General features: G+C 40.4%; 1 protein-coding gene and 1 non-coding gene across 2 annotated transcripts; one reads left to right on the top strand and one right to left on the bottom strand.

The window, feature by feature from the left end:
- Positions 1 to 6,967: 6,967 nt before the first annotated feature.
- Positions 6,968 to 7,094, bottom strand: LOC125481334. Its single transcript, XR_007261292.1, has one exon. It is a non-coding gene; the product is annotated as a U4atac minor spliceosomal RNA (small nuclear RNA).
- A 1,501-nt stretch (positions 7,095 to 8,595) lies between these two features.
- On the top strand, positions 8,596 to 13,849 carry LOC109928418 (CLIP-associating protein 1-like; the record flags this gene model as incomplete). The annotated part of the gene is made up of 5 exons (XM_048592766.1): positions 8,596 to 8,674; positions 9,413 to 9,516; positions 9,890 to 9,981; positions 10,094 to 10,169; positions 13,740 to 13,849. Coding segments are annotated over 5 exons (453 nt in total), but the record flags the coding sequence as incomplete, so codon positions are not given.
- Positions 13,850 to 14,140: the final 291 nt, after the last annotated feature.

Raw genomic sequence — 14,140 nt, 5'->3', positions numbered from 1 at the left:
CTTATACATTCTCATCCAAATCGTTGAAATAGATAACAAATAACAATGGGCCCAGCACCAACTGCTGAGGCACACCACTAATTGCAGGCCTTTAGACCGACAAGCATCCTTCCACTATTATTCTCTACTTCCTACCATCAAGTCAATTACGCATCCAATTTGCCAGTTCTCACTGGATTCCATGTGGTCTGACCTTCCAGAGCAGCCTACCAGGTGGAACCTTATCAAAGGTCTTACTGAAATCCATATAGACTACGTCTACCACCCTGCCCTCAGCAACCTTTGTGGTCACTTCATCAAAGAACTCTAACAAATTTGTGAGGCACGATCTCTCTCACACAAAGCCATGCTGACTACTCCTAATCAAACCCTGTCTTTCAAATTACATGTATATCTTGTCCTTCAGAATCTCCTCCAGTAACTTGCCTACCACAGATGTTAAGCTTACTGGTCTGTAGTTTCTGGGTTCTTCTTTGCAGCCCTTCTTGAATAAGAGCATAACATTCGCTCCCTCTGGTCTTCTGGGACCTCACCCGTGGTTAACGATGATGCAAATATATCAGCCATGGCCCCACAATTTCTTCTGTAGCCTCTTGCAGGGTTCTTGGATATATTTGATCAGGACCAGGAGATTTATCCACCTTCATACATTCTAATACTTCCAACACCACCTCAATTGTGATATGGACTGTCCCCAAGATATCGACCCCAAGTTCCCATGTCTTGGCTTTCTCCACGGTAAACACAGAGGAGAAATATTCATTGAAGACCTCACCCATCTCTTGTGGTTCCACCCATACATGTCCAGTTTGGTCCTTGAGGGGTCCTTTTTTTTTTTATTCGTTCACAGGATGAGGGCATTGCTGGCCAGGCAGCATTTATTGCCCATTCCTAATTGCCCAGAGGGCAGTTCAGAGTCAGTCGTTGTTGCTGTAGGTCTGGAGTCACATGTAGGCCAGACCAGGTAGGGATGGCAGTTTCCTTTCCTAAAGGACATTAGTGAACCAGATGGGTTTTTCCCGACCAATCGTCAAGGGATTTGTGGTCATCATTAGACTCTTAATTCCAGATATTTATTGATTTCAAAATCCACCATCTGCAGTGGCGGAATTCAAACCCGGGTCCCCAGAACATTATCTGGGTCTCTGGATTAACAGTCCAATGATAATACCACTAGGCCATCGCCTCCCCCTTTTCTCTGTCTAGTTATTTTTTTTCCCTTTTAAGATACTTAAAGGATCTCTTTGGATTCACCCATTCTTCTCAGCCAAAGCCATCTCGTGCCCCTTTTCACCCTCCTGTATCCCCTGTATACCTCCAGGGATTCCCTTGATCCCAGCTGCCTGTTCCTGAGTCATGTCTTTTTTTTTTGTTTGTTCTGGTCAAAGCCTCAATATCTCTTGTCATCCTAGGTTCCCTACTCCTGCCAACCTTGCCCTTCACCCACATAGGAAAATATAGACGTTGAATTCTAGCTATCACACTTTTAAAGGCCTCCCAATGCTGGAGGTTCCTTTGCCTACAAACAAACTACTCTAATCAACCCCTGCAAGCTCCTGTCTAATTCCATCAAAATTTGCCTTACCCCGCTTTTTCAAACTTGAACCTGTGGACCAGTTTTGTCCTTCTCCATAACTATTTTAATATTAGTAGAACTATGGTCACTAGTTCCATAGTGCTCCCCCAGTGTCATCTTAGCCACCTGGCTTGCCCAATTTCCCAAGAGTAGGTTGGGTTTTGTCCCTTCCCAAGTAGGACCTTCTGTGTACTGCTTGAGGAAACTTTCCTCAACATGTTTAACAAATTCCACCCCATCTAAGCCCTTAACACCAAGGCAGTACCAGTCTCTGCTAGGAAAATTAAAATCCCCTGCTATGACAGCCCTATTGCTCCTGCAAGTCTCACCAGTCTCCCTGCATATTTGTTCCTCTAATTCCCGTTGACTATTCGGGGGCAAATAGTACAACCCCAATAACGTCACTATTTCTTATTTCTTTGCTCCACCCACAAAGCTGCAATGGATGATCTGTTATTTCATCTGACCACTGTTGTGATACTCCCTTTAATCAAAAATGCAATTCCCAGACCCCCCACCCCCGTCCTGTCCCGAGGAAAGCACCTGTGCACTGGCACGTTGGGCTGCCAGTCCTGTCCCTATTTCTGTGATGGCTATAATATCCTCGCCCCACGTACCCATCCACGGCCTGAGTTCAGCGGCCTTACCTGTCAGCCCTCTTGCATTGAAATAGATGCAAGTTAATCTCTTTGGCATTCCTCGCTCCCTGTTTTGATGCAACCCATCCCTCTTGAACCGGTCACCGCTCTGCCCAGAACAGATCCCAGTGATTCAAGAATCTGGATCGCTGCCACTGCACCAATTCTTTAGCCATGAATTCATCTGCCATATCCTCCTGTTTTTATTCTCCTGTTCTTACTCTCACTAGAATGTGTAGATTGTGGCACTGAAAGTAATCCAGAGATTACCAGCGTCGAAGTCCTGGATTTTTAACTTCTTTCCTATTTCTCTAGAATCACTCTGCAGGACTTTATCCCTATTTCTACCTATGTCAATTGTGTCAACATGCACAATAACTTCTGGCTGCTCACCTTCCCCCTTGAGAAGGTTCTGCAACCGTTCAGAGACATCCTGGACATGCGCACCTGAGAGGCAACACACCGTCCTGGATTCCTCTCTGCGGCCACAGAATCTCCTGTTTGTCCTGCTAACTATCGAGTCTCCTATCACTCGGGTCCTGTTTACCTTTACCCTTTCCCGTTGTGCTCCAGAGCCAGTTGTATCCAAAACGTTATACTTGTTTTCGAGGACATTGGCTGCAGTGGATTCCTGCACTCCCTGCCTACTCCCTTTGGCTTTCCTGGTGGTCACCCAGCTACTCTCTGCTTGCCTCTTAGGGAGACTGCCTCACCAAAGCTCTTATCTATGATGTGCTGCTTGATAGCAGGCCCACGAGAATCCATTCTTCAGTGCAGGCGACTGCTTCCAGGCTCTAATGCATGCTTCTCCCCGTCAGTCACCCTGTGCTTTTTTAAACATATTGTTAACAGCCCAACTCTCCTCATTAATATCAACCTCCTATTTTATCAAACTTACCAAAAGAGCTCAACAAAAGCTCAGCAAGGAAATCAGCGCAAGCAGGATTTAGTTGTTGCTTGCTCATATTGTTGGAAACCATTACTGGCCACGCGTACTCCGTGTCCTCTGCATTCCGATGCTGCACCTTGACTGCACTGGCAACTATCATTATAACGTTGCAAAAGAGGACACTGCGTAGCTCAGGGACACATACTCAGCTCATGAGTTAAGCCAGGCTGCATCTCTGGGCTCTTTTCTTGCTCTTTTAGAGAGAGTACGGAGAAATGGCTGGATTCATATAGCATACCTGTATTGCATTGCATGCATTGCCTTACCTTTTTGTGTTCTGTCCCCTCAGCCAGAAATACCAGGCTCATATTACTGTTTTCCTCCTGTGCAGTTTAGTTCAGGCACAAACCAGGCAACTTGTCATAGTGGGCCTCCATCAGTTCAATGGGATTAACCTTTGGGCAGGATGTTCCATCATGGCAAGTCAAGGATCGTGTCCAATACCAGCCCAGACCCTTCATAGGTTGGTCAGATTCAGGGTCCTCTTCATGTGAGAGGTGAGAAGTCAAATGTTAAGCAGCTCACTGCTCATTTTGATTTTTTTTCCTCTGCCCTATTATGGACTGTCTGAAATGAGCATGTGTGTGTGAGGGAGAGAGAGGATGGCAGGTATTACAGGAAGTGAAAATAGGTGATGCAGCTATTACTTTTGATGCAACTATGGAGATGTCCAAAGTGATTGAGTAAGCAGCTAAGAAGGCAGGCAGAGTTAATCATAGAATCATTACCATGTGGAAGCAGGCCATTTGGCCCACACCATCCTTCCAATGAGCGTCCCACTCCATCTCTGTAATCCTGCATTTCCCATGGCCAATCCAACTAACCTGCACATTTTTGAACTGTGGGAGGAAACGTAGCACCCAGATGAAACCCACACAGGCGTAGGGAGAGCATGCCAACTCCAGGCAGACAGCCGCTCAAGGGTGGAATCAAACCCAGGTCCCTGGTGAAGTGAGGCAGCAATGCTAACTGCTGAGCTGCCTTAATAGTTTGAGGGTTGGAGTGAATGGGTGAAGATGTTTCGTGTGATAATGAGTGGTCGAAGATGGGATGTGGGTACAGTAGTAGAGAGAATGATTGACTGTCAGGTATCTGAGAGGGGGTTATGGCATTTAAGCTGGAGTGGTGAAGGACATTGTCTCCCTTCTTACGTTGCTCTGCGTTCCTCCTGATGGCTGAGACTGCTTTAATCCAGGTGAAATCCTCAGACCAGACAGGTATTGTCTGGCATTAAGGTTTCCACTGCTTGTGCTGGGTGGAAAATGTTCTGACTTTTGTACAACTCCATCCAGCAGGACCTCCAGGACCCTGGTTAGAAAGCGGAGCATTGATTTCACCACCCACCCCCTCCCCATACTGTGAGCAGTGCAGAGTAGCTCTGGACTGGCAATACTTCTTTGTGTGCACTGGGCTTTAAAAGCTGACATGGGTGCAAGGGATGCTGGTGAAGTCTGGGGTACCTGCTTGTGTTCAGTTGTTCCTGGCATGTGCAAGATGGAGTGAAAATCCAATGTGAGACACCCCATAGGGATGGAGTAGTTAATTAAACAGCCAAGTTCGGCAAGCTACAGCAAGAAAACCAGCTAGGCCTCAGTGACAAACACCGTTTTTTAAAAAAAAGTGCTCAGTGCAATTGGGTTATAAGCGAATTGGACTTTGCCTGTGTTGTAACTCTCACTGTATTGTGAATATGTTTAGAACTGTGGTGGGAGGTGATACAGATATTTTTAAATCAGTTCTGGAGCAGGTGGGCTGGGAGTCCGTTCAGTTATTAGACCCTCCTAGTGTCTCAAATATATGTAAGTATTAGTATTGTACGTATGAGCGAGAGGTCTTTGGTTTTGTTTTGGTTAGAGTCAAATTCTAATGGTCTGTTTGTTTACTTGATATGCAGCTGTATAGAACCGAACTGCATTTGTGGTAGTGTTTGCCAGCAGATTTTTTATGAATGAAGTATATTTTTGAGGTAAAAGGTGGGACTTGAACCCAGCCTCCAGATTCAGGGTCGGGATACTACCACTATGCCTCATGAATCCTTTGGCTGAAGGGCGTATTTTTAATCAACCTGTTTGGACATATTAAGACGCATCTACATTAAGAGGTAGGGACAGTGTTGATGTGCCAACAGAGCCCTAAAATATTTCTTGTAACCAAATAAAACAAAACAGTTGCTGGATATCTGAAACAAAAACAAAAGTTGCTGGAGAAACTTCGGTCTGGCAGCATCTGTGGGGAGAAAGCAGAATTAATGTTCGAATCCATTGACTCTTCATCAGAACTGCAGAATCAGCAATTTCTATTTTTGCTTCAGTTTCATTTAATTGACCTGTTTCGAAAGTAATGACACACTACAGACGCCACACCCTGAGGTGGGGCTCGAGCCCAGAGTTTCTGGCCCAGAGGTAAGGGCACTATCACTGCGCCACAACAGCTAGGCTGGTCAGGACTGCATTTATGATCCAAGCTGGGTGCCACCCTGTTTTTACTTCCCTGTTTATCTTGACTTTCAGCCTTGGTTTCTGTAAGAAAATCCAGAGTGATATTTAGTTCCTTGAATGTGTTCACTGACGATTTTGTATTATGCATTCTTTGCGTTCTTCTTTGCCGTTCCCGATCTATTCCTGAAAAAATGGTTGGGAATTGTTGGAGGTGGGCAGGTATTAAAACTGCAGTGTTCTGATTGTTTTCATCAAGTAAGGTGATGGATATGTTATTTGTTAATGATCCTTGATTCCTGTCAAAAAACATAGAGCATGCGCACTCTGAAGTCTGGTGATCTTTGGTGCTTAGTGGTCAGAGTGAAGCAGCATGAAATCTAAATGCAGTGCCTGGAGGGTAATATTCTCAAGAATATTCTTTATTTGCAAATATATACTGTATTCATAACTTATCAAAAGTCCTTTATGAAATATTTGTAGTTAGACATTACAGAAAGTACAATTAGGATATCACATTTTGCATTTGAGCATTGCACTCCTCAGTGCCTCCATCCAAATGCAAGATTGGAACGTTTACTAAATGTGACTAGAGTGTGTGCGTGTGTGTACCAATACAAACTATAAGGGATTCTGTAGATTAATAATACCTTGGGTAATTAGGCAGAAAGGGCCTTAGATTGTGGCCTTTCCCCGCTGTTCCTTTGCAATAGCTGCTTCAAGCAGTGGTCAAAAGTCACGGGACACCAAGTTATATGCCAACAGACTTATTTAAGATCACTGCTCCTTCATCAGGTGAAGTGGTCAAGTCACTCCACCTTGAATTGGCCAGTCTATAACATTTGGTTGAGGCAAAGCCCTTGCACTAAAAGATCTATAAGTTTTGGGACGACTTCTGCTAAAGGTGCTTTTCTGTACAGATGTTTTTCCATGAAGGGCAATTGACACATTACAGTCTAATCACTTGGAAAACCGAAAGAATTGTTGATGCTGTAAATAAGAAATAAGAACAGATTATGCTGGAAAAGTTCAGCAGGTCAAGTTTTGATTTCTCATCACAGATGCTGCCAGACCTGCTCAGCTTTTCCAGCAACTTCTGTAGAAGGTTCAGTGGTAACATGGCCGGACTGATCTTTCCAATACCGGGGACAAAAGCCTGGCAGGTGGTGCCATGAGGGTCAATGCACAACTTGAGACAGCCATACAAAAAGGTGGCCATTGGGCAAAGGTGACATTGGACAGGAAAGTGGTGCAGAAAAAAATGTGAATAGTGTTTTTCAAAATTCACAAGGTTAGAATTTTGGATTGTGTGTTAAATGCACCACAAAAAATAGTTGCTGAATCAGTATTTCATTTCATAAATATTAAAGGTTCCAAAAATTGCACCATAGCCTAAACAAATGTCTAGGTGATGCGCATGTGTTGTAATGGTGTTAGCAGTGCTGTTCTCACCAAACGTTCATTGAACAGCAACACAACCCCAAGATAAGGACAGTTGATTTGAATTGGACATATAGGGGAGGGTAGGGGAATAGTACCACCTTTAACTTATGGTGACTATTTTTCTATTTTTGTTTGGCTTCTTTGCAGATTAGTACATCTTTATTAATTAATTTTATTAGAGGTTAATGATGTTTAAAACATAGTGATTGTGCATTTTTGGGGAGAAAATAGTTATTCAAATTCCCCATAATGCATTGCAGCATTACCACCACCAGCTGTTGGCATTTAGGAATTGCAATATAATTCTAGGATTGGTAATTATTGTACTACAATGCATCAATATATTAAAACAACTTTAATATGTGCACTTGTTTTTATCTTTAATATGTATGTTTGTAATAACCCTGTGATATTTTTGGCTGGCTTTTTTTGATGTCCCATTGGTACATCTGAATCTTACATTGATCAACCCTAATAATTTGCTATGGATCAATCAGAACAACTGGTGGAAATCAATTCTATCAGTTCAGGTTTATTTCCAAGGTACCCTTTCTCTGATGACCTGCCTGCCCATCTGTGTATGAATCTGAGTTTCTGCCTTGATGTACGGTGGGAAAAAATGGTGGTAGCTCTGCAGATCATAATGTTAGATTTGCTAAATTAAGATTATTTTCACCCTGTTAAATACAGTCAAAAAGCTATAACATCAGAATGTGAAAAATCATTTAAATGTTATCAGTGTGATTGACAAATGGTCCTTTTAAAGAGCTTCAGGACTTGCAAAAATTCCTGTGCAGTCCGCTTCCATTCCAGGGGCCTCAGCCCAAATTCTTTATGTACGCCGAGTGGAGAAAGACAAACATTGCTGCACATTACTGAGGAGAGTGCCCTCTATAGACATTGGCAGAATATCACTTCGCCTTCAGCAAATTAGCTGATTTCTTTGGTTCCAAGGATCTGCAATTTTTTTAAGTATTGAAAAACCAAGTGTGCAAGCTTAACTGAAAGACTGATGCTCAGGAAAGTGTGCTAAGTGAAGAAACTGGGAAGAAGCTGAGCTTCATTTGGATTATATGGCCTTTTCTTGTCCTTGATTTTGCTCTTTTCCTTTTTCAGTCCGTGAAGGAAATAGAGTTTTCTTTGTGTGTTTTGTAGGCACAAACCTTGCAGTATAGCAACAGTATTTTGGACTCCTAAGTCTACCTGAACATGCCATTTGTCATCTTTTATAATAGAAATAAAGTTGAAAGCACTTTTTTTCTGGTCCATGCTAAACCTTTTTTTAATGTTTGTTTTCGATTCATGCCCCCTTCCATTTATTGAGAGCTCACAATTGGACTAATGTATCCCTAAAAATAGCCATCACCAAGCCCTTCGTTCCCACCTCCTATCTCTTTCTTCCTGCTCAAGTGCCTGTTTTCAATACTCTTATCTTGAAGCATTCTGTGACAATCCTTAAAGTAACTAAGTGCAGATATCTTTTCATTTCTGCTCTTCTAATTCTATCTTTAGAAGCTTTGGTCTCACATGAATTTTGTAATTTTATTTTTACAGGTGGCTTTATTTGGTATAGAAATTTTATCAACCCTCATTTCACGTCTTCAGGATCACTTTAAAACGCATATTGGTACAGGTATGTTTCATTTCTGGTTGATTTCAGTTTCTGAATTATTGAAATAAATTAATATGGTCACTTTTTTTATCAAGATTGTTTGGTAGTTTCCTGTAATATGTTCTCCCTTCAAGTGGATTTAAGATTACATGGCTATTATCCCTGATATGGTTTGAAAAAAAAACTATCTGTCATTCACCATCACTAATACATTATAAAGAAATTATTTTCCTTTAAGGTTGTGGGGCCTTCCGATGAAAGCTGGCTACTGTGAATCCCTATAATACATTAATGATCATAGTTCAGAAATACCTAAATGAAAAGTACGTTGTGAATGTGCTGAGGCGGTGAGATGCTATACAAATACAAGTTTTTCTGTTTGCAATGGGTGGTATTTTCCATGTTTCTAATTTGAATGCATTTTGTTCTATAGTGATAGTCTGAAAATTATAAAAGTTAGACCATTAACTTTTTTGTTTGGAAGAAAAGTTGCCTAAAATTATGATGCATCATTTATCCAAAGCTTACACCTAAACAGATGCTTAACACAACCTGATGTGTCTTAGAATCTGTCAGTACTTTTAATTAGTGTGCAGAATTGAGAAGTTGTTTCACAGCGAGTAGGAAGCAAAATGTCTGGTGTAAGTTGAACATAAACATATTCACCTGAACCGGTTTTGAATTGTTTTGCTATCAGTTTAGTTTTAAACTATAAGCTATAAATGTGTTAACTTTAAATATGCTTCTAATTTTATGCAGTGTTGCCAAGTCTAATAGATAGACTAGGAGATGCTAAGGATCCAGTTCGAGAACAAGATCAAATCCTCCTGTTAAAAATTATGGAGCTATCGGCTACTCCACAGGTACATAACAACAGGAAACCTCACTTTGTTCTTTCCTCTTTTGATGCTACCATATTTGCAAGAGCTATGTTAAAAATCTAATCTACCTATGGTTAATGGGACCTGTTAATATTGGCTCTGTTTCATCGTTGATAAATTTACATTTGTTTGGATTCAGCATTCACTTATGGCTTGGTTTTCTTTTGGGCTGAGTTCTAATGCACAAATAATCCTAGGAGCCGGTAGGATGGGTAAACTGCACTGCTTGAAATGGATATTCAGTAATACAACGTGTTGGGTGTTTGTTTTGGTTAATGCTTTAAACATAAGGTGCTCGTTTGGCTATTTCACTTTAACAAGCTAATGATGGAATCTTCTTATACTTTTTCTCAAGTACGTCTGGGAACGAATGTTAGGAGGATTTAAACACAAGAATTTTCGAACGAGGGAAGGGATTTGCCTTTGCCTTATTAGCACATTAAATGCGTAAGTATGTGAATTGGTTTTGAAATCTTTTACCTAAAGTTTGATTTGTTTTCTGTTTTAGTAGAAGTCGTACAGAGCAAATTGAACATTTTATCATTTTTCTATTTTTCAGTTACGGAGCTCACAGTTTAACTCTGAGCAAAATTGTACCGCATATCTGTAATTTATTAGGAGATCCAAACAGTCAGGTGAGTAATCGACTTGTTTAAAAGCAAAAGTATTTTCAGTTTTCGCCTCGTTTATGTCTGATTTCAGTCTATGACTTTGTGGTTGCAAATTGAGGAATTTTGAAAGCCAGCTGTGAAAAATGAATATAGACATAGATTATTTTGCCTCGCCAATTACTCAAACAAGGGCATTAGTGGCGTGAATTCCATCGCAGTCAATGACGAGTCATGAGAAATATTAAAAGTTTGATTTTTAAATCCTGTTGCATCCTGTATTGAGATATCCAAGTTCCTGTATGATTTGCCAATTTTTGACTTTGTATAGTTACCAATTTTTTGTCTTCATAGTCCACCTTTACACTTTGTGCATATTATTGGACAATTGGAATTCCTTGCTGACATTCATAAACAAATGTTGAACAGTGTCTGTTATGTCCTGTGCTGGTTTTGCTAATAAGCCTGTTCTGTTCCTGTGCTTTTGACATGCTTTGATTTGATGTAGCCATCTATTGGTTCATGATGACCTTGCAGGAAGAGCACACTGCCACCTGTAGGATGGTAGAAAAGTGCACATTTACAGTAATAGAGTAGTAATTTATAGTGACTTTTACAAAACCAAATATAGTGAGAAGTGTTTTAAATCACCATATGATGGCACGTATGTTAATAACAGAAGGCACAGATGAGAAAAAAAATTGTAAAATAAGTTCATCTTAGTTCAATTCACAGCTCCTGAGTTTGGGAAAAGACAGTAGCGATGGAGAAAGTCACCGAAGCTGCTGCAAAAACAAAAAATTTTAAAAAATGTCCTGTGAAACTGGAGATCTGAAATAAAAATAACGTGCTGGAGAAACTTAGGTCTGGCAGCATCTGTGGAAAGAGAAACAGAGTTTAATGTTTTAAGTCCAACATGACTACTCATTAAGACCCATTTGCAATGCTTTTTAGTTGACTGTTGCTTTGACTATTGTGCCAAAGAAGTAGCAAACTTACTTCCCAGTTAACAAACAGCAAACTATTCAACTTCCATTTATAGAGTCATAGAGTTATACTGTGCAAAAACAAACCCTTTGGTTCAACTCGTAAATGGTGACCAGATATCCTGAACTAATCTAGTCCCATTTGGCAACATTTGTCCCATATCCCTCTAAACCCTTCCTATCCATGTACCTATCCAGGTAGCTTTTAAATGTTGTAATTTTATCCACCTCCATCACTTCTGGCAGTTGGTGAAGAATTTCAGTAACACCACCAGATACAAGAAGTAGAAATAGGTACAGGAGTTGGCCATTTGGACCCTTGAGCCTGCTGTGCTATCTAATCAGATCATGGCTGCTCTGACATTCCTTATGGCCACTTTCCTGCCCATACTCTGTAACCATTGACTCTTCAACTGATCAAGAATCTATCTCCGCCTTAAAGTTACACAAGGACTTTTACCCATAACTCTTTATGGTAAGGAGTTCCAAAGGTTCTCAACTCTGAGAGAAGAAATTCCTCCTCATCTTGGTTTAAATTGGTGCTCATCAATTCTGTCGTCTGGTCCTAGACTCTACCATGAGGGAAGCATTCTCTCAGCATTTATCCTGTCAAGCTCCTTAACAATCCTATGTTTCTGTGAGATCACATCTCATTTTTCCAAGCTCCAGTGAGTAGAGTCCCAGCCTGTTTAGACTTGACTTAGCAGTGCCAGAGAAAAACCTAGTGAACCTTCCCTGAATTGTCTCCATTGAAATGATGTCATTCATTTCTCCCAAAACTGTTCATAGTACACATGATGATATATCAGTGATCATCACTGCTGCTTCACAGTGCCAGGGACCCGAGTTTGATTCCACCCTTGTGTGATTGTCAGCGTGAAGTTTGTACATTTTTCTGTGTTTGTGTGGGTTTTGTCCAGGTGATCCAGTTTCCTCCCACAGTCCAACGATGCGCAGGTTAGGTGGATTGGCCATGCTGAATTGCCAGTAGTGTCCAGGAATCTGCAGCTAGGTGGGTTAGCTTGGGAGATACAGGGTTACAGGGATAGGGTTTGGGTCTGGGTGATATGCTCTTCAGAGGGGCAGTGTGGACTCAATGGGCTGAATGGCCTGCTTCAACACTAGAGATTCTATAATTCTGTTCTGTGATTCTACTCCAAATATGGTCTCTCTAGTAGTATGTAGTATAAAAAAAACTCACTACTCTTGTACTTTAACCCCCTTGAAATAAGGGATAAGTTTCTATTAGCCTTCCAGATTACCTGCTTCACCTTTGTGCTAGCTTTCTGTGTTTTGTGCATAAATACCCCAAGTAACTTTTTGTGTTGCATCTTTCTGCAGTTTTTCTCCATTTAAATAATACTCTGTTCTTTGATTCTCCCTTCCAAATTGAGCAACTTTGAATTTTTCCACATTATATACTCTTTTGTCAGTGTGCTACCCAATTACTTAATCAATCAATATCTCTGTGTAACCTACTTGTATCCCACTCACAACCTGACTTTCCACCTATTTTTGTGTCACTTGCAAATTTGGCTACAAAACATTCTCTTCCTTCCTCCAAGCCATTACAATATATTGTAAATAATTACAGTCACTGATCCCTATGGAACCCAACTAACCTCGGGTTGCCAACCTGACAAAGAACCCCTTATCCCTACTCACTGTTTTCTGCCCACTAATCAATTCACTGTGTATGCCAATGTGCTACTTCCAACACTATGGGCTCTTATGACTCAACCTTTTATGAAATACCTTGTTGAATGGGGATAAGTCCTGTCTAAGAAAAATATTTTTAGTAAACCTACATATTTTGTCCGGTAGAGTTTGAACTTATCATGTTAGTGGGAGGTACGCAGATAGGAAAGTAGAGTTGAGACCAAAACCAAATTAGTCTTCATCTAGTCAAATGGTGCGTCAGGCTTGAAGGGCTGAATGTTCCACTCCTGCTCCAAGTCCTGTTCGCCATTGTATTTCATTAGTAGTACTGTTATATTTAAAATAGTTTTATGTTCAGGTTAGCATGCACTTTTTTCTGCTTATTTCCTAATAAAATAATTTAAAGCTTCTTGGTCATAGTTCAATGCTGTCCATCTATTATATAGATTTGATCTACCTAACTGCAATATTTGCAGAAAATGTTGATCAAGATCCATGATTTTATCTAGGTCACTAAAAAAAACTAATATCAAGTGTAATTGGTTAATTTTCAGACATAGAGTGCATTAAATAGCTAAGCATATTTGAAACTTCAGTTTTGAAATTAAGTGAAATAGAACATATAGAAAAGGAATGGGCCAACTGAGCCCTTAAGCTTGTACCGCTATCAAAAAGGATCACAGGTCTTTGTAATTTCACTTTTTTTTCTGTCCAATCCCCTTTATCTGTTGATTTCTTTAGAGCCCAACAACCCACTGATCTTGACCTGAATCTGCTCAATATCTGATTTCTGCAGCTGTCAGAAGTGCAACTTCAAGAGCAATGGTGGTAGCAAATGTGAAACCATACAACCCTGAATTGCTGCTAAATTAAACTCATAGAAAACTTGATTGTAACTAATCATGCAGAAATTTAAATTCTAATTGTATTTGAATTCATTTTAACTCTTCAGGTCCGAGATGCAGCAATAAATAGTTTAGTCGAAATATATAAGCATGTAGGAGAGAGAGTCCGTGCAGATCTTCATAAAAAGGGGCTACCACAATCACGGTAAGAAAATTTATGTCAACTATTAGATTGAAATGCCTGTTATTGTTGATCTGTGTTCATTATGTAATTCTGATACATTTTACTGATAGAAGTAACAAGTAATATTCGTACTATTACTGTTGTGATTAAAACTAAGTGTATTTAATTAGTAAATCCTCTGAAGTATTTAACTTAATAAGAGAACATGTTGCATATTTATGGATATCATTGCAACAGCATAATAGCGCATCTGATCTTTCCAGTGATAACAGTAGCTATTTGTTGCTTTCTTGCCTCTGAGATTCATGATCAACAAGAGGGAGT

Source organism: Rhincodon typus, unplaced genomic scaffold (assembly GCF_021869965.1).
Source record: "Rhincodon typus isolate 14 unplaced genomic scaffold, sRhiTyp1.1 hic_rhity00001760, whole genome shotgun sequence".
NCBI lineage: Eukaryota > Metazoa > Chordata > Chondrichthyes > Orectolobiformes > Rhincodontidae > Rhincodon > Rhincodon typus.
This window is presented reverse-complemented; position numbering and strand designations above follow the sequence as displayed.